The following is a 25,279-nucleotide window of genomic DNA, read 5'->3' as shown; positions in this document are numbered from 1 at the left end:
AGACACCCCGGATAAGCAGGTTCCCTCTCATTCATTTCCATACCTGCTCCCCAAACTCTTCCTTTGTACACACAAATAATTCCATAATTACCAAGCTGTGGTCTTGTCTTGTTCCCGGAGCTCAGAGAAGGCAGGAATCTGTATTCCTCCGCTCTCCCTTATATTCCCGGTACCTGGAAGGGTGCCTGGCAGGTAATAGATGTTCCAGAAACACCTGTTGGCTGGAAGGCAATGCTCTTTTAAGTTTAACAGGGTTTGGGGCACTATTTGCTCACTCCCCTGCAGACACAGATGCAGGGATTGATACAAAGCAAGGGTTTCTCTCTGTTTCGCTCTCTGCTGTGCCCAGTGCCCAGCGCAGTGTGCCGTCCACAACAGGTGGTCGATACGCGTTTGTTGATCGACTTAACAAAAGGCCCATGAGGTTTTCCATAAGCAGGATGGGAATAAGAATGTCCCCCCTCCCAGGTGAGTGTCAGGTGTCTGTGGTCTGTGGTGGGAGGTGCAGCCCCTGCCCTCAGACACCTGAGTCTGATGGCAGGGATTCAACTGCCGTTCTCCTGGGAGCTGAGTCTGAGGGAGGAGACAGCCCAGTCTGCTGGAGGTAGCAGTGGAAACACCAAATCCCACCTGTGGGGGTTTTTACTCTGTGCCGGGCCAGGCTGAGGGCTGTTCATGTACCGCCTCGGCAAAAGCAGCCCCTGTGTCTGCCATTTTACAGGTGGGAATACTGAGGCCCAGAGAGGGGCCCAGAGAGACGCAGGTGTCCCCGCCAGCACCGGGCCAGGCCGCCTCCTAAGTCTCAGCCCACTCCCTCAGAAAGGCCATTTCTGACCCCAACTGTCCCCTGCCCGCCACGCTGCTCCCCACTGCGGGCCCCCAGGTATTTCTTGGTTTCCTCGCGTGTGTCTCTCTCGCTTGGGCCCTCGGGTAGGGGGGGGGGACGACGTGCCGGGAGGGGGAGGGGGACTGGGCGCGAGCCTCAGTTTCCCCACGGGTCGCCGGCCCGGGGTGGGGGAAGGGGTGGGTTCCCGGGGGAGGGGGGTGCCCGCAGCCCGGAGGTGGCAGGGGCGCGGCGGGCGGGCCGGGTGGGCGGGCCGGGGGCGGCGGCGCCACCTTAAGGCGGCTCTGCCCGCGGCTCCCGGCCGAGCCCCGCCGGAGGGAGGCGGCTCCGCGCGGGGCCCGCCGCCCGCGCCTCCGCCGACACCGGCCGCGGCTCGCGCGACCTTCCGCGCCGCCCCGCGCGCCCCCCGCCCGGCCCGCGCCCCTCCGCGTCCCCGTCCCCCGCGCGCGCCCGGGGAGGGGGGGCCTGCCCCGCGCCGCCGCGCCCCCTCCTCCTTTCTCCGGGCAGCACCCCCCCCCCGGCCTCGCCCCCCACCCCGCCGCCGCCTCGCGCCCCCGGATCGCCGGGCTCCGGCGGCGGCGTGGGTGGGGGGCTTCCGGACCGGCAGGATGTACCCCCAGGGAAGGCACCCGGTGAGTGGGGGCCCGGGCTGCGCGGGGTGGGGGGCGCGGGCGTCCGGGAGCTCAGACGCCGCCGTCCCCCCCAGACCCCGCTTCAGTCCGGCCAGCCCTTCAAGTTCTCGATCTTGGAGATCTGCGACCGCATCAAAGAGGAATTCCAGTTCCTTCAGGCTCAGTACCACAGGTGAGGGGGGGCGGGGGCGCCCCGCCCCGGGGGACCCGGAGCTCACGCGGGAGCCCACCTGGGAGCCCACCTGGGCGCCCCCGGGGAGAGCGGCCGGGCCGCTGGGGGGCCGGGGGGGGGCGTGAGGTGCGCAGCCAGGCGGGGGCGGGGCCTCCAGGGTGCGGGGCCGAGGGAGACCCCCCTCCCCCAGGGGCGAGGGAGGGCTTCCAGGGGGAAGCGCAGCCGAGGTGGCTGGGGACCGTCAGTGCTGGGACACTTGGAGCCTGAGAAGGGGCGGGAAGGGACCGGGACCTGGAGGTGGGCCGATAACGAGGAAGTGGGGAGGGGGCCAAGAGCCAAACCCATCGCTTTGGAAACTGGCCCAGATGGGGTGTCCCTGGGTCTTTCGCGGGGTGGGGGCGGGGTGGGGGTAGAGGCGGGCGGAGCAGGACCCCCATGCCTCGTCTCCTTTCCAGCCTCAAGCTGGAATGTGAGAAGCTGGCCAGTGAAAAGACGGAAATGCAGCGACATTATGTCATGGTGAGGGGGTTTTCGTGCCAGGATGGGGCAGCGGGAGGGCTCCCTGTGAGTAAAAGTGCCTGGGGTGTCAATCCCCACTCACCCTGCCACTCTGGGCCTCATTTTCCCTGTCTGTAAGTTGGGAGCCCCCCAACTCTTACAAACAATGGGACAAGGATGTCCCCTCTCCCCACTGACATCTCTGAGGGGCCAGGGTCTCTGGGCACTTCCTACCTGCCCCCCCCCCCTCCCTGCTTCTTCCTCTGGTCTTGCCCTCTGGGCTCCCAGGAGGCTGGGAGGCTCTGCTCCCTGCTGTGATCCCCCAGCCTGGGAGCCCTTGGAAAACCCAGCATCACCCCGAGCGGGGCTGGGCACCCACTGGCCCAGCATACATCCCAATTGAGTTTCTCCTTTGTAGTACTATGAGATGTCCTACGGGCTCAACATTGAAATGCATAAGCAGGTAACTGTGGTGGGGGGTCGGGGAGGGGGGTGCTCAGTGGGAAGGGTGAGGGTCTGGAGCTTGAGGAGAGACCCAGCGATCTGGCAGTCTGGGGCAAAGCAGACCCAGGGAACAGGGGTCTTACCCGGTTTCAGCCTCACGAAGGAAAGGAAAGCACTTCTGAACTTCTAGAGATACGGTTCAGCAGAGGCAAGAAGCGGGCAGGGAGGGCAGGGGCCAGGTGGCAGAGGCTGGCAGCCAGGTCAGGGAGGAGGTAGGGGAGACATCTGTCCCAGGGTGGGGGCCGGCCACACGGTCTTGGAGGAGGTCCCATTCAGCCCACGGGGTCTGATGTTTGGACGTGGAACCTGACGGTCTGCGATGGACCTCAAGCTTCTGTTGGTTCGGAGGTTGACCGCGATGTTCTGAGACTCTCCTAAGCTTCTAAGTCTGATTCAAGGTTCTCAGTTAGACCAAAAGGTTCCGAAATTGACTCCAGTTGTTCAAGATTGACCCCTCCAACCTGAGGCTGAACTCAAGGCTCTCTGATAGATAAGAGGGGCCCTGAAAGATTCTGAGGTTGATGGAATCTTAGATTTGGTCCCTGCGACTATCAGGGCAGTGGGCGGAGCCTACTGGGTGGGAAGAGGAGGGGGGTGGGCTGAGAGGGTGGGGTGGCCTGGGGGTGCCTGCCCTGGTGTGCTGTTCTGGGATGTGCGGGCTCTACGGGATCTGGGGATCTGGTGCGCGCCGGAGGGGGCTCGTCCGCCCGGAGCATGGTGTGGTCCCTTGGGTGCGTGAGATAGACTCTCTTGCAGGGTGAGGGGCATGTGCTAGGATCCGGTCTCTGTCCTCCTGCTGGGAATTCAAACTCTGCCCAGACCCAGCACCCAGCACCCCTCTAACCCAGGCAGAAGCAAAGCATGGACTGGCCGGGCACACACCTGGATGTGCCCTAGCGGCCCCCCGTCCCCACCCACACAGCCCTCGCTGTGCTCAGCCCCCGTGGGGCACCCCTGGCCCAGGCCCTGCCCCCGATGAAACCTGCAAGTAAGACCAGACTGTCTCTACTCCACTCCCTGGATTTCCCTCTACTGCACCCCCTATACTTTGACACCAAATATGGGGGTTTTCTGCACCCCAACCAGTTCGCACCCTGGCACCAGCAGATGTCCTGCGATCTGGCTCAGTTCTGACACTCTCTGCCTGGAGTTAGTGCGGACCCCCTCCCCCCACCACCACCAAGTTCAGGGCTCAGCCCCACCGGACTGCCCCCATCGGACATGCCGATCAAAAAGTCTGGGTCTCTGGCCCAAACTCCTGACCAACCGGCTATATATACACGTCAAGGGGTCCCATAATCCCCTTCTCGGGTTCAATAATTTCCACGGAACTCGGGAAAGCGGTTCACTTTCCTGGATCACCCGTTTGTTATGTAGGATCTAACTCGGGCACAGCCAGGGGCAAGAGAGGTGCAGAGGGGGCGGGGGCGCACCACACTCCCAGAACCTCCATGCGGTCACCCCCCCAGAGCTCTCCACCAACCCAGTTACAGACATTTGTGGAGGTTTCTTTCACTGGACAGGCCTCACTGATTAAATCACTGGCCATGGGGCGCCTGGGTGGCGCAGTCGGTTAAGCGTCCGACTTCAGCCAGGTCACGATCTCGCGGTCCGTGAGTTCGAGCCCCGCGTCAGGCTCTGGGCTGATGGCTCGGAGCCTGGGGCCTGTTTCCGATTCTGTGTCTCCCTCTCTCTCTGCCCCTCCCCCGTTCATGCTCTGTCTCTCTCTGTCCCAAAAATAGATAAACGTTAAAAAAAAAAAAAAAATTAAAAAAATAAATAAATAAATCACTGGCCATCGGTGATTAGCTCAAGCTTCATCCCTCTAGTAAACTCAGGTGTGATCGAAAGGGGCTTGTTGAGGACAGAAAAATGCCTCCCCCCCCTTGCCATTACCCATCACTGAGAAATTCCAAGAGTTTTAGAGCCTCTGTGCCAGGAACTGGGGACAAAGCAGAGTAAACAGGTTTTTTATCCCAACACTACAAAGCCCTCCTGCTGAGTGTGGTGCATGGGGGTCTCTGCCTGGCAGTGGCCTCAGCTTGCAGACGCGACCCAGACCCAGAGACGCGGCCCGGTGAGGGCCACTCCTTTGTTCATGATGACCCCACGGCTTCTAAGTGCCCCATCTGAGTTGGGCGTCTGCGTGGCTGCTTCCTGGGAGTCTGTCGATGGCGTCTCGCGGCTGGTGTATCTGTCCTTGCCTTCCGGCTCAAGGCCGCCCTGGGCATCAGCTCAGCAGATCGCTTCCTCAGCAGCCCCTCCGTCTGCCCCCGAGCCTGTGTGCCACTCTGGCTTTAGTGCCTCCGTTTGCACCTGCTGGTGACAGCCCGCGCCCCCTCCAAGCTTCCTCCTCATTGTTTCCCGCCAGGCCGAGATTGTGAAGCGCCTCAGTGGTATCTGTGCTCAGATTATCCCCTTCCTGACCCAGGAGGTGAGTGGGCTGCTGGGACGGAGGGGAGCTGGAAGATGGGGGGGGCGGGGGGCTGGCTCGATGCCGATGCCGGTGCCACAGGCACTGGTTCTGCCAGGTGGCCTGGAGGGTACGGGGCTGGGGCAGGGGCTTCGGGGACGGAGGGAGGTGATCGCTGACGGTGACGAGCGGGTGCAACCAGGCTGCCTGGGTCCGAATCCTGGCCTTGTGCCCTTGGCGGCTTGCCTTGTCTGTGTCGTTGTGGTGATCAGACAAGCTGATCCGTGCAAGGGTGATACTGGGTGCTAAGGAAGCACCCGATAAAAGTTAGCCCTTACGTATGTCCAGTGAAATAAGCCGGTCACCGAAGGACAAATGCCGTCCAGTCCCACTCACAGGAGGTCCCTAGAGGAGTCCCGTCCTGTCCGCAGAGACAGAGAGTAGATGGTGGGAGCCAGGGGTGGGGCAGGGGGCGGGGCACCAGTGTTTCATGGGGACAGAGTCTCCGTTTGGGGAGATGGAAAGTTCTGGAGACGGATGGTTGCACAACAACGTGGATGTGCTTGCTGTTGCTGAGCTGTGCACTTAGAAATGGTTGAGAGGATAATGCTTATGTGTTTGTAACCACAATAATAATTTTAAAAAGCTGGAATCAGGGCCGGTGAAATGATAAGCAGTGTGAACAGCTCACTGAAACTTAAAAAAAAAAAAAAATCAGCCCTTCTAAGAATGCTCTGAGTGTGTGCCAGCCTCAGGACCTTTGCATCAGCTGCCCCTGCTTCCATCCGGAGCATTCCGTCCACAAGAGACATGAGGGCAGGTTCCACTGCGGGGTGGATGAGTAGGGCAGCCTCACTGTGATGGGGAACAAAAATTTTGGACCCCACTGAATCTGAGATTTTCTGGAAGCTTGGGATGGAGGGATATCCTGGCTGGGCTGAGATTGTAGACATGGTGTCTGAAGCCGGGGGTGGGGACAAGGTGGCTTAGTGCATAGGGAGAAAACGGCAGAAATGAAGATAAAAAAAAACAAGAAGTGAATAAAGACACACATATGTGCCACAGCGACTCCCTTCTTCTAGATCGAGACTCAGCAAACTGCAGTCCAAGGGCCAAATCCCCCCCTCTGCCTGTTTTGGTTTTTTAAAAAATGTTTTTAATGTTTATTTTTGAGAGAGAGAGAGAGACAAGACCGTGAGCAGGGGAGGGGCGGAGAGAGAGGGAGACACAGAATCCCAAGCAGGTTCCAGGCTCTGAGTTGTCAGCACAGGGACTGATGCGGGGCTCGAACCCACGAACCACGATATCCTGACCTGAGCCGAAGTCCTATGCTCAACCCAGGCGCGCCCTCTGCCTGTTTCGTTTATAATAAAGTTTTATTGGCACAGGGTCATGCCCACTCACGTGCATGATCTCTGTGACATCTTTCCTGATAAAATGGCAGAGAAGTTAAGACAAGAACCTTCTGACCTGCAAAGCGGAAAATATTCTCTGTGACCCTTTGCCGAAAAAGTTTACCAACCCTTGGCTCAGACACGCTGACACACAGGTGTGCCACACACGGGAGCTTCCTGTGTCTCACACGTCCTCAGGGGGAGCAGCTCAAACCCCCGACCTCAGGAGTGTGGATAAACAGCCTTATACTCATACAGGAGCCACCAGCCACATGTGGCCATTTAAATACACATTAAATTGTATTTCTTTTTTTTTTTTCTAAATCCATTTGTTTCTGAGAGAGAGAGGATGAGCAGGGGAGGGGCAGAGAGAGAGGGAGACAGAATCCGAAGCAGGCTCCAGGCTCCGAGCTGTCAGCACGGAGCCCGACGCGGGGCTCGAACCTACAAACCGTGAGATCGTGACCCGAGCTGCAGTCGGACGCAACCCACTGAGCTACCCAGGTGCCCCAGGAAAGCCCGATTTATAATTACTGGTGTTCACTGCGCTTGTGTGCCTGTTTCTTTGGCTTTGTGTTTGTTTCACGGTTTAAAATGGAAAGGGAGAGGGGCGCCTGGGTGGCTCAGTTAAGCGTCCGGCTTCAGCTCAGGCCATGATCTCACGGTTTGTGAGTTCAAGCCCCGCGTCGGGCTCTGTGCTGACGCTCAGAGCCTGGAGTCTGCTTCAGTTTCTGTCTCCCTCTCTCTCTACACCTCCTCCACTCTCACTCTGTTTCTCTCTCTCTCTCTCAAAAATAAATCTTAAAAAAAGTTTTAGGGGCACCTGGGTGGCTCAGTCAGTTAAGAGTTCAACTTTGGCTCAGGTCATGATCTCACGGTTGGTGGGTTCGAGCCCCCCCCCCCCCACCTTGTCAGGCTCTATGCTGACAGCTCGGAGCCTGGAGTCTGCTTTGGATTCTGTGTCTCCCTCTCTCTCTACCCCTCCCCTGATCGCGCACCGTGTGTGTGTGTGTGTGTGTGTGTGTGTGTGTGTGTGTGTGTGTGTCTTTTTCAAATATTCTGTGTCTCCCTCTCTCTCTGCCTCTCCCCCGCTCATTCTCTCTCTCTCTCTCTCTCTCTCTCAAAAATAAACATAAACATTAAAAAAATTAAAAGAAAATAAAATGGAAAGGGAGAGAGACAGAAGAGAAATAACAAAGCTCTGGGAACAAGGATGGGGTGGAGGGAGGCGGGGGGCCTCAGAGGGCACTGCCTGGCTGGGTGGGGGCTCCCAGCAGACGGGGAGCCTGAGCACCCCCTTCCCGGCCCCCCACCTCCCAGCATCAACAACAGGTGCTCCAGGCCGTGGAGCGGGCCAAGCAGGTGACCGTGGGGGAGCTGAACAGCCTCATCGGGGTGAGTCCGCCCAGCCCCTGCCCTGCCCTGGGGAGACCCCACCCCTGGGTCCCCTGCACCCAGTAGGTGCTAAAGCTGGAGGGTGCCGGGCGGGCAGCTGGCCTGGGCTCCGGCCTATCCCTGGAGACTCTGGGGGACCCCCCCCCCCAACCTCCCCCCCGGCCCAGGGGCCCTGCTGGGCTCCCGTGTGGCCCGGCCCCGGCCCCGGCCCACCTCTCCTCTCTCCAGCAGCAGCAGCTCCAGCCACTGTCGCACCATGCTCCCCCCGTGCCCCTCACCCCTCGCCCCACTGGCCTGGTGGGTGGCAGTGCCACGGGGCTGCTGGCCCTGTCCGGAGCCCTGGCCGCCCAGGCTCAGCTGGCCGCCGTTGCCAAGGAAGACCGGGCAGGCGTGGAGGCCGAGGGACCCAGAGGTGAGCGGGGCAGCACGAGGTGGCCCTGGCCGGGGAAGGGGGTGGGGGAGGGGTGAGGGTGGCACGGGGACTTAAGGGTGAGGGAGTGAAGGAGAGGGCCTGCAGGGCCGTCGGGGTCAACTTCACTCCCCGCTGGCTGTGTGTCCTGGGGCGAGTTACTGCCCCTCTCTGGGCATCTACCTGAACGGTTCAGGAAAGGAACGATCCACCCCTTTGCAAGGGTGCTGGAGAAGGGAGATCCTGAGCCTGGAAGAGGGCTCTGCCAACGCTGGAGGGGTGTGCCCTCTGGCACCATGGGCTGTGAAACCCTCACCTCTTCTCCTTCTCTCTCTCTCTGCCTCACCTCCAACCGGCCAGCGGAGAGAGCTCGGAGCAGGGTAAGTCGAAAGGCATCCGGGAACTTGTGCGATATTGGCCTTGCACTCGAATGCGGCTGAAGCCAGTGGCTCTGAGCTGCTAAGGTCCTCCCGGCAGGACGCCCGCCCAGTGTTGCAGCTGGGTCCTCTGGAGCGTTTTGGTATAGGGGATGCCCCTACCCCTAGAGTTTTCTTTACGGAAGGTTTTCAATCGCGAGCTGGCTTTTGGGGGTTTTGTTTGGTTTTTTGCAATTGAATACATGCATGCACGGTGGCACCTTCCGCTCATGAACTTATCCATCATCCACTCGATATCACCATCTATCAGAGCGGTGCCCAATGGGGAAATAGAGGTGAGCCCTGTGTGTAATTTTTTTAAAAGACTGCTTAATTTGGAAACAGTTACCAATGCATCGGGCATTGCAAAGAAAAGTGCAGGGAAGCCCCGTGTACCCTTTACCCAGCCTCCCCCAACCGTAATGTGTCGGATAAAACACAGTACAGGATGCAGGAAACCGCACACAGGTGCAGCCCACAGTCTCCTCAGCATCTGTCATTGTGCTGTGAGCTTGGTGTGTGTGTGTTGGGGGGGGGCGGGTTCCGTGTGGTTTTTTTGCCTTTGTTCGCAGCATCACAATCTGCTATGTGATTGCACATTTTCTAGTAGCCACGTTTATTTTATTTATATTTTTAAATTAAAAAAAAATTTCTAGCATTTATTTTTGAGAGAGAGAGCACACGCGCACGTCAGCAGGGGAGGGGCAGAGAGAGAGGGAGACGCAGAATCCGAGGCAGGCTCCGGGCTCTGAGCTGTCAGCACAGAGCCCCACGCGGCGCTCGAACCCACGAGCCTCGAGATCATGACCTGAGCCGAAGTCGCATGCTTAACCGACTAAGCCACCCAGGCGCCCCTCTCGTAGCCACGTTTAAAAAGTTAAACAGATGAGATGAATTCCGATAGTATATTTTACTTAACGTCATGTATCCAGAATATTTCAACGTAGAATCGACATGAAAACTACTAACGGTATGTTTTGTGTCCTTTTTATTGTGCTAAATCTCCACGATCCAAGATCCAAATGTGTTTCGCTCTTAGAGCTCATCTCAGCTTGCACCAGGCCCCCACTCCCACCCCCTGCCGCCGGGGACACTGGGCAGTGTCTGGGGACATCTGTGGTTGTCACGACCACATGGCTTCTGCCCTTAGAAGGTCCCATTTCCCAGATGCGAAGCTTGAGGCACAGATCTTGAGAACAGCGGCGGGGACCCTCAGTCTTCGCTGGGCCTAGAGACGGGCATCTCGATCCCCGTGTCCCTGTTATGTGTGACACATATGTTCGTGTATGTTTAAGTACAGGTGACAGTGGTACCAGTTTACGTCCCCGCCCTGGGCCCTGTCTGTTTAACACAGTGTGTTGGAGACGACTTCAGGTGGCCCTTTCTCACCTTTGGGTCGGAGAAGAGAATGCCCAGAGAATACTCAGCTGTAAATGCCTTTGCCCAGGCGGAGGTTAAGTTTGCGATAAATGCTGCCACTTGCCAACTTGCCTTGTTTGTTTAATGTAAGACAATTGTGGGCACCCGGGTGGCTCAGTCGGTGAAGCGTCCGACTTCAGCTCATGTCACGATCTCGTGGTCCGTGGGTTCGAGCCCCGCGTCGGGCTCTGTGCTGATGGCTCGGAGCCCGGAGCCTGCTTCGGATTCTGTCTCTCCCTCTCTCTCTGCCCCTCCCCTGCTCACACTCTGTCTCTCTCTCTCAAAAATAAAAATACATAATATATTATATAATTATATAAATATATATATCATATATAAAATATTTAAAAAATATAAGACAATTGCTTAAAAAGATTTTTTTTAAATGTTTTAATTTATTTTTGAGAGACAGACAGAGCACAAGCCAGGGAGGGGCAGAGAGAGAGAATCCCAAGCAGGTCTGAGCTGTCAGTGCAGAGCCTGACGCGGGGCTTGAACCCATCAACTGTGAGATCATGACCTGAGCCGAAATCACGAGTCGGAAGCTCAACCGACTGAGCCCCCCAGGTGCCCCGAAGACAATTCCTACAGAGAAGGGGACCATGTGGAAAGGGGGCTGCACTTGTTTGCCACGGTTGTTAGAACACATTAGCACACACTGCATGGCTTAAAACAACACGGATTTGTTCCCTCCCTTGTTCTGGAGGCTACAAATCTGAAACCGAGCTGTGAGCCCTTCTAGCGTCTGGTGGCCCCTGGGCTTGGGGCTCCTTGGCCTGTGGCTGAATCATTCCGTCTCTCCTTCTGTCCTCAACGTGGCTTCTGCCCTGTGTGTCTCTTTCCCTTTAAGGACACCAGTCCGGGGCGCCTGGGTGGCTCAGTCAGTTAAGGGTCTGACTTTGGCTCAGGTCACGATCTCACGGTTCGTGGGTTCGAGCCCCGCGTCGGGCTCTGTGCTGACACCTTGGAGCCTGGAGCCTGCTTTGGATTCTGTGTCTCCCTCTCTCTCTGCCCCTCCCCCGCTTGCCCTCTGTCTCTCTCAAAAATAAACAAACATTTAAAAAACTGAAAAAACAGGACCGTAGTCCCGTTGCATTAGGACCTACCCCGACCCACTATGCCCTCATCGCAATTAATCACTTCTGCGAAAACCCTACTTTCAGATAAGGTCTCCTAGTGAGGTTCTGGGTGGGCACGTGACTTTGGTGGACCCTGTTCAACCCCGTAAAGGGACCGTGACCCCCTGACCCTTGCCCCGAGCCCCCTCCCATCCAAGTCTCCTGAACGACCCCTGTCGTTTTGCATGCAGCGCCTCCTTCCAGACTTCTCCCCTGTGTAACACGTGTCACACACACAGAGACACAAGTTCGAGGCAGTAGAGGCTCCGCGGTGGGAACATAATTGCCAGAGAGGGAAGGGGTATGAGGAAGTGGCCGTTGTCGCACAAGAGATCCCGCCCCCAGGGGACACCAGCCCGTGTCTGGGGACATCTGTGGCTCTCACGACTAGGGGTACGCCTGGCATCGAGTGGGCGGGGCCAGGGTCGCTGCTCAGCCCCCACAGTGCCGAGTGGGGGGAAACTCAGGGACATCCTATGCGTTTCTGCGTTTCCCTGCACGAACGTGGGCTCACCGCGCGCCGGGCCCCGCGTCACGCTAAGTGTCCGCAGCTCGCTGTATCTTCCCCGCAACCCTAGGAGGCGGGCACTGTTGCGGTGATCCCCGTTTCACGCGGGACACGGGACACGGGTTGAGCGTGCGACAGGTTGTGTAACCTGCCCGAGGTCTCAGAGCCAATGAGAAGCCGGGCTGGGATTTGCGCCCAGCCAGTCGCCTCTCTGCCGGCCGATTTCCGCCTCAGTGATACATTGAGGCCATCTTTCCGTGCTGTCACATCTCTGACGTCTCTACTTGTTTTTTTTCTTTTTTAAGATGTTATTTTTGGGGCGCCTGGGTGGCCCAGTTGGTTAAGCGGCCAGCTTCAGCTCAGGTCATGATCTCGCGGTTCGCGTGTTCGAGCCCCACATTGGGCTCTCTGCTGTCGGGGCAGAGCCTGCTTGGGATCCTCCGTCTCCCTGTCTGTCTGCCCCTCCCCCTCACTCTCTCTCTCAAAAAAATAAAAATAAAACCACTTTTTAAAACTGTCTTTAGGGGCGCCTGGGTGGCTCAGTCGGCTAAGTGTCCGACTTCAGTTCAGGTCACGATCTCACAGTTCGTGGGTTCGAGCCCCGCGTCGGGCTCTGTGCTGACCGCTCAGAGCCTGGAGCCTGTTTCCGATTCTGTGTCTCCCTCTCTCTCTGACCCTCCCCCGTTCATGCTCTGTCTCTCTCTGTCTCAAAAATAAATAAACGTTAAAAAAAAAATATTAAAAAAAATACTATCTTTAACAAGAGATTTTATTTTACTATTTTTTTATTAAAAATTTTTTAATCTTTGTTTATTTTTGAGAGAGAGACAGAAAGCAAGTGGGGGAGGGGCAGAGAGAGAGGGAGACGCAGGATCCGAAGCAGGCTCCAGGCTCCGAGCTGACCGTGAGATCGTGGCCTGAGCCGAAGTCGGAGGCTCAACCAACTGAGCCCCCCGGGCGCCCCTCTGCTTTCTTTTTTAAGCGGCTGCACACTTTTGCATCTGTGGCCTGCTTTATTTCCTAGTGGCCCATCTTGCTGAACGTGGCTTTGAATCCTGTGTGTGGTTTGCACAGAGCCACCCAGCTCTCAGGGCCCAACGTCTCATCTGCCCATGAAATCAGGCTTCAAGATAAGATCTCAGTTGAAGAAATGGTTCCATCCACAACTGCAGTGCTTGAGAAATCACTGTGTGGGGCATCCCCTGTGTACAGCTGGAGAGACTGAGTCCCAGGGAAGGAGAAAACTGTCCGAGGGCACACAGGCAGGTTGATGTTGTGTCTCTGTGCTGGCACACCCAGCCCTTGACCTTAGAAGGTTGGTTGTCGACACCTGGTGGGCTGGCTTGGCATCCTGCCTCGGCCCCTAATTCGCTGTGCAGCCCTGTCTTCCTCAGGCTCAGTGGGATCCCTGTGTGTGCAGTGGGATTAATCGTCACTTCCCCAAAGAACTTGCTGTGGGGTCAAGACCTTAGCATCGAGCCTGCCCTCGGGAAGGTCCCATTTCCCGGATGGGAAGCTTGAGGCACAGATCCTAATAACTGTGTTTGGGGACCCTCGGTCTGGGCTGGGCCAGGACGGAGTCTGGGGCCCCAGGGCCCTGACCCTTTCTCCGGCCCTTGTGTCTCTGCAGAGCGCGTCCCCCTCCCCCCCTGAGAGCGTGGTGGAAGAGGTGCGACCCGGTGGCCCAGGGGGCAGTGGGAAGCCGCGAGCTGAGGACAAGGATCTGTCGGGACCTTACGTAAGTGGGGGGCGAGCGGGAGATGGGTGGGCCCCCCAGCCCCGCCCCTCAGGGCCTCCCAGAGCCCAGCTCTGGCCGTGACGCTCTCACTCTGGGGCCTTCCATAGCTCCCCACTGGGCACGGAGCACTGAACAACGAGAGGAGCTGTGGGGCCAGGCCCAACTGTAGTTGTTCTGTCTCCGTGGCCTCTGGGGCACAGATCTGTTTGCCCGCCTCCTGGCTTTGGCTCCGGCTCTCCAGCGCTCTGGCATTCCCCTCCCTCTGCCCCTCCACGAGGCACAGAACACTCTCTCCGGGGCCCTCCTCCTGGGTCAGGACCACCCCCGCCCCTCGCTGCACCTGCAGTTTCGGGGCCAGGCTGCAAGTTGGGGCTGGGACTGGCTGGCTGGAAAGCACCTGTCCCATCCACAGGGACAGCCTTCTCCTCCAGCTGGCAGGCCCAGTGTTGGCCAGTCCTGCTGTTTCTCAGAGATGCCTTTGATCTTTAAAGAACACAGCAGCCTGTTCTATACCCGTCAGCAACGGGTATTTTAAAGAGGAAAACTGGGGACGGGGCGGGGGGTGGAGGGCAGGGGGCAGTCAGCCCCCCTCTGCTGGGAGATGTGGCCTTCAGGCTGCAGCCTTGGTCTTCCCTTGCTTTCCAGCCAGACCAGAGGGCAGCCCCACACGCCAGGGTTTCTCCCAAGGGCAGTGGGAAGCCACAGAAGGACGTAGTACAGATGTGGGGACAGGTGTAAAGAAAGTCCTCTGGGGCAAGCTTGGAAGGCTGCCTGGAGGGGGCGAGGCTGAAGGCCAGGAGCCTAAGGAGGGGATGAGGTCTGTGCTAGGCCATGGGGATGGTGCTGGGCAGACGATCCCGAGAGGTTGACTGGATCCGCGGAGAGAGAGAGCCGGTTGGGAGTTTATGGATGAGTCCTGGTCCCCGGCCGTCCCATCCCGTCACCGAGGAGGAGACTGGGACCCAGGGAGGGCCGGGAGGCGCTCGGGGCCCCACAGCAAGTCTTGGGCCCTAAGTTCCATCCCCTCATTTTTCTCCATGAGAGACCCGCCCCCAACCCCTTGCACCTGAGCAAATGGCAGCCTTCTCTCTGAACTAAGCACATGGGCCTCTGAAGCCCCAGAATCCCGGTCAGACCGCGGCTGGCGGTCTCCTGAGATCAGTAAGGGGGCACGGAGGTAGCGGCATGGCCAGGGCAAGCTCTTTCCCCCGTGTCCCCCCAGGAGAGTGATGAAGACAAGAGCGATTACAACCTGGTGGTGGACGAGGTGAGTCGGGGTCTGGGCCCAGAGGGTGGCAGGCTTTCCCGAGTGTTGGGGGACCCAGAGGGAAGGGGGGGTCCTGGCCCCCTCTGTGGATGGCTGTGTTGAGGGTGATGTGGGGGTAGGGGGAGTAGGGGATAGAGGGACACCCCAGGCTGACCCCCTCTCCATAGCACAGGTGGGGAAACTGAGGCCCAGAGAACCCTGGCAATGGGGCAGCAGAAGTAGCATCCGGCCCTGGCTCACTGTGTGACTGGGACAGTACGCCCCCGTCCCTGGCCTCACTTTTCCCCATGTGTTTAATGGGGGACAACAGAGCCAAGCCCTTACACAGTCGTTTCTATGTGGGTTTATGGAATAGGTACTATCAATCCCATTTTACAGATGAGTAAAGTAAGGCACGGGGGCGGGGGGGGGTTCATAATCCTCCCAAGGTGGATCGTAGGAGGGACCCAGGCTGGAGTGCGGGGTGGGGTTGGGGAGGGGTATATAGAGAGGGGCTCTCCTTCTTTGCCCAGTTCACCTCCACTCAATGTCACCTCCTCAAACCCAGGACCAACCCTCGGAGCCCCCCAGCCCAGCTATCACCCCATGTGGAAAGGCGCCCATATGCGTCCCCGCCCGTCGGGACCTCGTGGACAGTCCGGCCTCTTTGGCCTCCAGCCTCGGCTCCCCGCTCCCCAGAGCCAAGGAGCTTGTCCTGGTAAGGAGTAGGGGAGGCCTTGAAACTCACTTTCCGCACCCTGGGGACCTGGAAACAGATGCCACCAGGTTAGATGTCGAGCAAGGAGACACCAGCCCGGCTGGGGTCTTTCCAGCGGGTTGTCCAGCATTTCCTTCGTGATTATTTGCCACCTTCCTAAAATCTGCCTCGACTTTATCCAGGTATTTTCCCCAAGTCCACGTGCTCTGTTGAACCTAAATACATATCAAAAGACCACTCACCCTCTTAGGGAGAAAGGGAAGCATCTCTTGCAATAAATAGGAAATCCCTTGGATATAAACACACTCAGCTGCAGAATGGCTGCTCTGGGACTGACTCCAGCCTGGCAAGTGTTAAGGCCTTGGCGAAGCAGGAGATACAGCAGCCCCACCTGAGAGGTTGTCCCCCGTTTCCCCCCCCTCCCTTCCAGAAAGGCAAGAGCATTACTATGGGAACAACTTTCCCGGTGCCAGGTGTAGGAACCCCTCAGAGCACGCCCCTTAGGCATTCACAGCCGGGCTCCGTTTGGTCCCACCCCTGCCCTCACCAAATCTTCCCCAGACCCCTGCCCTGCGCTTACCCAGAGAGTGCGTCGGTTTCTAGGCCTCCCCTCCCAGCAGGTTGCTATGGCAACCGCCGAGGCTGGGGCTGACGGTTGCATCTCCTGTGACCTCCTCCACTCCGGGAGGCCAGAGGGGGAGGGGCAGCTCTGCTCTCCAGGAGAAGCCCCCAGAAGGCCTCCCTTGTCCCACGTGTCCCCACCCACTCCCCCTCGTGGAGTGGGGTTGGCAGGAAACACGTGATTGTGTAGTGGAAAGACGGGACGGGGACGTGAAGTTTCTTGAAAGGCAAAGGAGGTGACAGCAGAGAGACGACAGCGCGTGTGCTCCTCCTTGGAGATCCCCTCCCCCTCTCCTCAGGTGTCCCCGCAGGGAGAGACAGCTGCAGGGGCACCCCGCCCCCTGAGAGCAGCCAGGGGCACCCCAGTGCTGGCTGCCGGTCCCTCGCCTGGGTGCAGGCCTGTGCTCCCCCCCTCCTGAGTCCTCCGACTGTCGCCTTCCTCCGCAAGGCCCGCTCCCTGCCCCGTGTGCCCTTGCTTGAGGCCTGTCTGCACCCGCGCTCCTCATACCTGATCATGTGCCCGCTGGGCTCTGGCAGCGGGTGCCGGTCCCCCTCCCCACGCCGTGTGCAGCCCTGCGGGCAGTGCGTGCCCATTCCCACTCTGCTGCCCGCCTGGCGCTCCCGGCCTGTGGACCCCGCGTGTCCCTGTGCTCAGGGCATCAGCGGTGGGGCCCATGCCCTTGAACCCCACGTGCTCGGCGTGCAGACACCTCCTGTGAGCCCCCGCCTAGCTCCCCCCTCCCGTGCCAATTTCTCACCAGATCGTGGGCAGCAAGGGGCCAGGTGCTGGTGCCAGGGTGGGGGTGGGGCGTTCAGTCCGGACCTTTCTCCCCAGAATGATCTTCCCGCCAGCACTCCCGCCCCCAAGTCCTGCGACTCCTCCCCGCCCCAGGACGCGCCCACCCCAGGGCCCAGCTCAGCCAGTCACCTCCGCCAGCTTGCTACGAAGCCAACGCCTGGCACGGACAGTGTCGGTGAGTGTCCACTGGGGCCTGAGCAGGTCTCTTCTGGGGGGTTGGATTCAGCTCTGGGATGGCCTTGACCCCTTCCAGGACTCTGAGCCCAGTGCCGCCTCACCCCGGGCCTCGGTTTCCTGTCTTGGCTGGACGGCTGGGGAAACAGAGGCCCAGAGGGGAGGCGATCTACTCAAAGAGGTTTAGCCTTCTGCACGGACAACACAAGCTTTGGAGTCAGACAGCCTGGGGTTTGAGGCCGGCCTTGGATACTACTCGTCAGCCGCATGACCTTGGGCAAGCGACTCAAACTTTCTGAGCCTCGGGTCCCCCCTCGTTAACGTGGGCTCTGCTGCCATATGGCCAGGCCCCGCGCTGGTTCTGGGTTCCCAGAAAGAAATCCGCCCTGGAACGCGCCCTTGAGGAGTTCCCAGATAGTGGGGACGGAGACGCAGACCCCTAAGCTTCCAGCCCCGTGTGATCGTGGCGGGGATAGAGGCAGTTAGCCAGAACGGGCTAGGGGTGGGGCGAGCAGGCTCAGTGATGTTCCCGAGATGTTGCTGGACTTTGGGTCTACTAGGTGTCGAAGGGTGAGTAGGAGTTCAGCAACCGAGGAAGGAAAGGGAACAGCATATGAGCCAGAGGGAACGGTATTCTCAAACATCTGGACACATGACCGGAGGCAGTGGAAGGCCGGATCTGGGTCCAAGGTCGCTGAAGACCTATCTTTGTCTCTTCTCACTCAGCCCTGAGGAGCCCCCTGACCCTGTCCAGTCCCTTCACCACGTCCTTCAGCCTGAGCTCCCACAGCGCCCTTAACGGGGACCTCTCTGTGCCCAGCTCCTACGTTAGCCTCCACCTGTCCCCCCAGGTCAGCGGCTCTGTGGTGTATGGACGGTCCCCCATGGTGAGTCCTCAGTGTGGGGGCACCGGGAGGTATCGGAGGGCACAGGGGCTGGGGGCCGGGAGGAGAGACCAGTTACACAAGAGGAGACAAGGGGATAGGGAAAGGGACGGGAATCCTGGCTTGGCCAGTGCATGCGGGGAGATGATCTGAGGGTCTCAGGAGCTCCACAAGCTTAATACAAGTAACGTGTAACTGGGAAGAGCAGCTGTGCTTATGCCGCATTAGGAGGAGCAGGGAGCCCCAGCCACGGGGCACAAGGGGCCCATTCAACCTCCTGGCAGAGGGCATACAGTTGTCGGCCCTGATTTTTAAGGGGCTGCGATGACTCTGGTAGATTCCTGATGAGGGACTCACCTGGGGAGAGGACTGGAAGCGAGGTCTCACGAGAAGGAGTTGAAGGAATAGGGCCTGAGACCCTGAGCTGGGGCGGAGGGAGCAGACAGGGACTGGGTGGGCCCCAGAGGGCAGCACAAGGACAGATGGCTGACAGAGTGAGCCACCCTGGAGGAGACAAGGGGGCCTCCAGAGGGAAGAAAATGCTGTCACGGGGGACATCCCAGACCCAAGGGATGTTGTGCAAAAGGGGTCAGCAAGTGTTTTCTGCAAGAGGCCAGACATTAAATGGTTTTGGCCTTGCCGACCAGTTGGTCTGGGTCAAAACTACTCACTTCTGCCTTCATAGCTCAGAGCCACCGTAGACAACGTAGAAATGAACGGGTGTGGCTTTGTACCGATAAAACTTTATTTACAAAAACGAACAGGGGGCCATGGTTTGCCAACTCTTGGCTCTAGAGCCGGTCAGACTCTTCGGGGTCCTTCCAAGTCTGGGATTCTAGGATTCCCCGGGCAGAGGCTTTGGGGTTCCTTCAAGCCCAAGCCTCTGCTCTCCTGTCTGTAGTGCGGCGGGAGGAGAGGGCATCTCTGCCTTCTTAGGGAGGGGCTGACTGGGGATCCTCTGATGAACAGAGAAATATGGCAGGTGAGCATGGGGGAAGGCAGAGGTGGGTTTGAGTCACCTGCCCTAGGACCCTTCCTTTTCGGCATTTTGGCAGATGGCATTTGAGTCTCATCCACATCTCCGAGGGTCATCTATCTCCTCTTCCCTGCCCACTATCCCTGGGGGGAAGCCGTGAGTATTGGCTCGGGGATCCCTGCCTCCTGTCGGGTGCTTGCATTGTGGGGTGGGGGCTGGGGTTCCCTGCTGTCTTTCCAGAAAGTCTCTGGAGAGAGAGGTAGGTAACAAGAAAAATGCAGAAACGGGGGTGGGGGGTACTCGTGCCTTCCCCACCCCCACCCCGGAGACATTCGGCACGTCTTTGACATTTTTGGTGGTCAGGCCCACATCCGGCCTCTATGGGGCCTGGGATACAGTTGTACATCCTGCAGTGCGCAGAATGCCCCCCCCCCAACCCCAGGGCGCCGCAGCCCCAAGTACCCAGGAACTCTCGGCCATGATGGGAATGTTCTATACCTACAGCTGCCATTGGCCACCTGTGGCTTTCGCCACTGAGAAACTGAAGTTGTAAGTTGATTTCAGTCTAACTGGCCACCCGGGGCTGGGGGCTCCCAGTGGGTCCCAGTCTCTGGAGCTCTCAAGGCGTCTCCCTGGATCCTCGCTGCTCAACACGCATTTACTAAGTGCCTGCTTGCCAGGCTGCGGGCCACGGGCTAGGCCACGCTGACTGTCCCGTCCGTCACCTGGGATCCAGGGTTCCCCCCCGCCCCCCCCCCCCCCCCCCGGCCTCCTACTCCCCCGAGCCCCCGGAGCGCGGCGGGCACCAGGCCGGGCCGCTACCCCCCAGGGCGGTCCCCTCCCCGCGCGTCACCGCCCTCCTCCCGTGCAGGGCCTACTCCTTCCACGTGTCTGCCGACGGGCAGATGCAGCCGGTGCCCTTCCCCTCGGACGCGCTGGTGGGCGCGGGCATCCCGCGGCACGCGCGGCAGCTGCACACGCTGGCGCACGGCGAGGTGGTCTGCGCCGTCACCATCAGCGGCTCCACGCAGCACGTGTACACCGGCGGCAAGGGCTGCGTCAAAGTGTGGGACGTGGGGCAGCCGGGCGCCAAGACGCCGGTGGCGCAGCTCGACTGCCTGGTGAGGGCGGGGCCCGCCGGCGGGGGCGGGGCTTGTCCGCAGGGGCGGGATTTCCGGGCCGCCGGGGGCGGGGCTCGAGGCTCGGGGAGAGCGGGGGCGGGTTGGGGGCGCCGCGCGCTTGGGGGCGCTCTGGGGGTGGGGGGGGGAAGGCCCCGTCGGGGAGGGCCAGCCCCACACCGTCGCTTCTCTCCCGTCCCAGAACCGGGACAACTACATCCGTTCCTGCAAGCTGCTGCCCGACGGCCGCAGTCTGATCGTGGGAGGGGAGGCCAGCACCCTGTCCATCTGGGACCTGGCGGCGCCCACCCCGCGCATCAAGGCCGAGCTGACCTCCTCGGCCCCGGCCTGCTACGCCCTGGCCGTCAGCCCCGACGCCAAGGTCTGCTTTTCCTGCTGCAGCGACGGCAACATCGTGGTCTGGGACCTGCAGAACCAGACCATGGTCAGGTGGGTGGCCCCCGCGCCCCTCGCTTCGGCGCTGGAGCAGAACCAGCCCCCACGACGGACGCCTGACGCCTGGGCCCTTCTCCCTCCAGGCAGTTCCAGGGCCACACCGATGGTGCCAGCTGCATCGACATCTCCGACTACGGCACTCGGCTCTGGACGGGGGGTCTGGACAACACGGTGCGCTGCTGGGACCTGCGGGAGGGCCGCCAGCTGCAGCAGCACGATTTCTGCTCTCAGGTGCCGCAGTGGGTCTGCCGGGAGGGCGATAGAAGCTTCAGGAATCCGGAGCCCCCTCCCCTCCCCACAAGGCACTCACTTCCAGAAACTGAGTGGGGACCAGATACCTGTGACCCGTGTCCATCTTTTTTGTCCTTCTCACAAATCCATAGGCCTTACCCCGCCCCCAACCCCATGGAAACACAAAGGCACTGATTCAGAGTAAGCTGTGGGTCTACTAAGACCCTCAGATCACTTTCCCAGATGCTTTTGCTAAGTCACGCCCCCGTTCATTCCTTCCTCTTCTCCGGTAGCCCAATTCTCTTCCTTCAATCTCTTGACCCGACTGAGAGCTCCTGACCACCCCCCAGGACCCACTGGGGAGCCACTGATCTAGGTCGGCAGGGAGAGGTTGACATAGGAGTCGGGCAGAGAGGTCTCCGTTGAGGGCTCTGTGAGAATCCAGGCTAAAGGATGAAGTGAAGGAGCTGGACAGGATCTGGAGACTCCTCACGGCTGAACAGAGTCACCCAGATCCTCTCTCCCACTGCCTTGGGGGCAGGACGTGAGCTCCTTGGCCTGACATTTAAGGCCTCTGTGCTCTAGTCTCTCTCACACACACCATGCCCTCAGATGCGTCTAGACCTCTCCACTTACTGTTCCCTCTAGCTGACACGCTTTTCCTTCCCTTTTCTCCAATTGGTGAACTCCTACTCATCCTTCAAAACCCATCTCCATTTTTGCCCCCTTCCTTGAAGCCTGGAGATAGTAGCTAACGCCCGAACTCTTTCTGTTCTACCTTCTCTTCTCTTTAGCTTAAAAGTTTCTTTGGTAAGGAACTCAAGGGTGCAGGTGGATATGGCTGTCCATCCCCTGGCCCTGAGACTTAGATGGGTTGTTCTCTGGGGACCCCATGGTGAGTATCTCTCATCCCACCGGGCCCCCGTCTTTGTGCAGGAACTCTGTACGGGCAGGAGAGCACACGTGAAAACTTCCAGTCCTCTCTCTGCTGTCCATTTGTGGTTCTTTCCACACGCGTCCTGTCCGTAGGACTTCGACAGGGTTAGGATAGAACAGGGCGTTATGCCTCTCTCTGCCTCGCTTGGGGTGGGGCACGGAACGATGAGGCCACTGAGTCCTTTCACATCCAAGCAAAAGGAGGTGTTGGCAAGCGGGGAAAAGTTCCGAGCTGGGAGTCCGAAGGCCTCGTCTTTCACGGATCTCTGACCTTGAGCGAGCCCTGGCCTCGAGCTTCCCTTCTGCCATCTGCTCAAGGGGGGCGACTGTCCTCGCCCGGCTTCTCCCTCTCCCTCCTTCCCTCCCTCCCAGAGCTGTTGTGCGTTCTGAGCAGATAATGGATGTGAGGCCCCAGGGTTCCGTGTAATTCTGATTAATATTAATGATCCGACATGCAGTTGCCTGCTGCGTTCCAGGCCCTGGGCCAGCTGCCTCTCCACGCAGGGCTGCCGCGGGAGAGCGGTGGGCCCCTCCCCTGCCCCTCTGGGCCTCCTCCAACCTCTGCAGGGGGGGTTCGATGTCCCCTCTTTCCTCTGCACCCCCAGATCTTCTCCCTGGGCCATTGCCCCAACCAGGACTGGCTGGCCGTGGGCATGGAGAGCAGTAACGTGGAGGTCCTGCACGTGCGCAAGCCCGAGAAGTACCAGCTGCACCTTCACGAGAGCTGTGTGCTGGCCCTCAAGTTCGCCTCCTGCGGTGTGTGTGCCTGGAGGGCGTGGGGCGGGGCGACCGAAACCCCACACCCACCGGACAGCCCCCACAACAAAACACAGGACGCCCAGCGGAATTGGAATCTTTCTGTTTAATGTTTATTTTTGAGAGAGAGAGAGACAGAGCGCAAGTAGGGGAGGGGCAGGGAGAGAGGGAGACACAGAACCCGAAGCGGGCTCCACGCTCCGAGCTGTGGGCACAGAGCCTGCTGCGGGGCTCGAACCCCCGAGCCTGGAGATTGTGACCTGAGCCCAAGTCGGATGCTTAATCGACTGGAGCCACCCAAGCACCCCCTCGGTGGAATTTTGAACCTTAAGGAATCGTTGGTTAGCGGAAGTTTTTCCCAAGTGCAACCCAGGACATGCTTATGCTTAAAAGCAACTGATTTGGTAATACAAATATATCCCCAATATCGCCTGAGATACACTGACACTAAAAAAAAAAAAAAAAAAAAAAAAAAAAAAAGCAGCCAAATGATTTTCAGCATAAGTGTGCCCCGAGTACCGCATGGGACACGCATGCATTAAAAGAAAATAAATAATGAAATCCTTGGGGCACATCTGTATTAAAATGGTTTGTGATTTATCTGCGATTCAAAGGTACCTGGGCATCTTATGTTTTATCTGGCCACGCTCTCCTGGGGGCTCCCCCTTCTTGAAGGCCAGATGGGCCCCCGCCCCCGGGGGGCCTTGACTTCACCATCTGGAAAATGGGGGGGAAGGAGGGGCCCACTGTTCCCTTTGTGAGAGCGGAGGTGCCAGAAAGAAAGGGAGAGACCAGGCCTGCTGGACCCTGTCTGCCTGCGGCCCACAGCCGGGGAGGAGGGGGGGGGGGCTCTCTCTGGTCTCTCCTGCTGGAACCCCCTGCTCTCCCTCCCCCAGGGCGCTGGTTTGTGAGCACCGGGAAAGACAACTTACTGAATGCTTGGAGGACGCCATACGGAGCCAGCATTTTCCAGGTACCCAGCCGCGTGCAGCCACCGCTCTGCAGGCCAGGACGTGCTGCACGCAGGGGCCCCGGGGTGGCTGAGCTGGTGGTTAAGCCGCGGAACTTCCCCCGGGTCCTGCGAGGTCCCCCCCTTCCCCGCCAGCCAGCAGGCTACTAAAGCAGGGTCTGCAAACTGCAGCCTGCGGGCCACGTCCGCGTGCAGCCTGGGTTCTTTTTGTGCGTGCTTCCTTCTTTTAATACATTAAGACTTGCCATCGTGACCATTTCTAAGCGCACACACACTCACACTGTTGCGTAACCACCCCTGCCATCCGTCTCCAGAGCTCTCCATCTCCCCAAACTGAGGCTCTGTCCCCAGGAAGCACGGACTCCCCGCCCCCTGCCCCACCCCCTGGCTCCCACCGTCTACCCTCTGTCTCTCTGGCCGGGACTCCTCTGGGGACCCCCTGTGATGGGGTCACGCAGGACGTGTCCTTCTGTGTCTGGCTTCTGTCACTGCTCAGTGTCCTCCGGGTCCGCCCACGTGGTGGCAGGCGGCAGGCTGTCCTTCCTTCCTGAGGTGGGGTCACAGCCTGTAGTCTGGGTGGACTGTGTCTTGCTTACCCATCCACCACTTGACGGACACCGGCTTTGTTTCCGCGTTCTGGCTGCTGTAAGTCGCGCTGCCGTGGACGTGTTTTCATTGCTCTTGGGCAGAGAGGTCTTGGGGTGGGATTGCTGGGAGCTGTTTAACCTCTGGACTGTCCTCCAACTTTTCCATCCCATCAGCAGTGTTCGCGGGTTCGAAACTCTCCGCGTCCTCAACAACTTGTTATTGTGTCTTTTTTTGTTACAGCCATTGTAGTGGGCGTGCAGTGAGTTTTACCTCGTTAAAGGGGTGTAAAACGAAAGGACGATAATGTGACGTAGATTTATTTGGCCCCCGGACTTGTTGGCTAGAGACTCATTTGGACCTTTGGCAAAGCCTGAAAACTTACTGCCGGGTCCTTTACAGGAAACGTGTGCTGGTGTAGGGTCATTGCGCCGTAAGCCTCGGCTGGCCCTCTGCTGTGCTGTGTGGCCTCATGCCCGGTCCACACCCTCTCTGAGCCTCCTAGGAAAGGGCGGGGCTTCAGTTGCGGCTCTCTTGGTGTCCCGAGAACAGGGGACCCGCCCTTCCCAGGATCTGTCACCTGTCCACCCAATCCCACTAGCCGTGCCTCTTCCCTCTGAACGTCGTGCAGGGCGGTCAGGGGCACGGACCGGACACCAGACAGACGGTGCTAGTATCGGCCACGCCTCACCTCCCCTTCTCTCCCTCCCCCACCCCTGCCCATAGTCCAAGGAGTCATCCTCCGTGCTGAGCTGTGACATCTCCGGAAATAACAAGTACATTGTGACGGGCTCGGGGGACAAGAAGGCCACGGTGTACGAGGTGGTTTACTGAGCACCCCCCCCCATCTTCCTGCGCCCCTGGCCTGGCTCCTGGGGGAGGGGCATCCAGGACAGAGAGCCCGGCACCCGTCTCCGCTCATACCCGTGAGCGCCAAGCCTCGTCTGCCCTCTGGCTGGCTCCCTGCCGTCTTCCCCTGCCGGACACGGCGCTGGACGGGCAGGTGGGCTTCGGGGAAATAAATGTGCTTCTCGCAACTACCTTTCTGTCCCGGGCTGGGGAACCAGGGCTGTTGCTTCTCTCGGGCGCTGTTACCGCGGAAGGCTGTGCGGCCGAGGGCGAGTGGCATCCCGTCCCTCCGCCTCCCTTTCCTCCTCCGGACCCCGGAGGACTGCATTCTGCAGGGGCGGCGGCTGTCGAGCAGCAGGGCTTACGCGGTGCCGGGTGACGAGGAGCCGCCAGGCCTCAGTGGTTGAACGCGGCGGACGTTTCTCTCCCGCTCGTGTCCACGTGCTTTGCGGGGCTCGACGGCGGGGAGTCACTCGGGGCCCGTTTCTGCCGTCACGTGT

At 59.4% G+C, this 25,279-nt stretch overlaps 1 protein-coding gene across 2 annotated transcripts; it reads left to right on the top strand.

The window, feature by feature from the left end:
* Positions 1–1,438: 1,438 nt before the first annotated feature.
* TLE2 (TLE family member 2, transcriptional corepressor) lies at positions 1,439–24,962 on the top strand. Of its 2 annotated transcripts, none has more exons than XM_047095368.1 (20): positions 1,439–1,476; positions 1,551–1,648; positions 2,104–2,167; positions 2,565–2,609; positions 5,022–5,084; positions 7,778–7,852; positions 8,084–8,264; positions 8,622–8,641; positions 13,353–13,460; positions 14,683–14,727; positions 15,275–15,424; positions 16,881–17,019; positions 17,745–17,905; positions 18,958–19,034; positions 19,750–19,999; positions 20,199–20,446; positions 20,536–20,683; positions 22,225–22,375; positions 23,272–23,348; positions 24,657–24,962. In XM_047095368.1, exons 1-20 carry the CDS (start codon positions 1,453–1,455, stop codon positions 24,762–24,764), a joined length of 2,232 nt encoding a protein of 743 aa, XP_046951324.1. In that variant the 5' UTR covers positions 1,439–1,452; the 3' UTR covers positions 24,765–24,962. The 2 variants fall into 2 exon arrangements, with proteins under 2 accessions (XP_046951324.1, XP_046951323.1); XM_047095367.1 differs by having other exon boundaries at positions 8,081–8,264.
* Positions 24,963–25,279: the final 317 nt, after the last annotated feature.

Source organism: Lynx rufus, unplaced genomic scaffold (assembly GCF_022079265.1).
Source record: "Lynx rufus isolate CCGP_SWC_20201006 ecotype Redwood Valley unplaced genomic scaffold, mLynRuf1.p SCAF_4, whole genome shotgun sequence".
Lineage (NCBI taxonomy): Eukaryota > Metazoa > Chordata > Mammalia > Carnivora > Felidae > Lynx > Lynx rufus.
Note: the sequence above shows the minus strand (reverse complement) of the source record. Positions and strands in the feature narration are given on the sequence as shown.

Bases quoted from the DNA above. Each gene is read 5' to 3' on its own strand.
- TLE2 (XM_047095367.1), top strand. From the start codon at position 1,453: ATGTACCCCCAGGGAAGGCACCCG. The intron at 2,168-2,564 runs GTGAGGGGGTTT...TCTCCTTTGTAG, and splicing joins TGCAGCGACATTATGTCATG to TACTATGAGATGTCCTACGG. The intron at 17,906-18,957 runs GTGAGTCCTCAG...GCATTTTGGCAG, and splicing joins TGTATGGACGGTCCCCCATG to ATGGCATTTGAGTCTCATCC.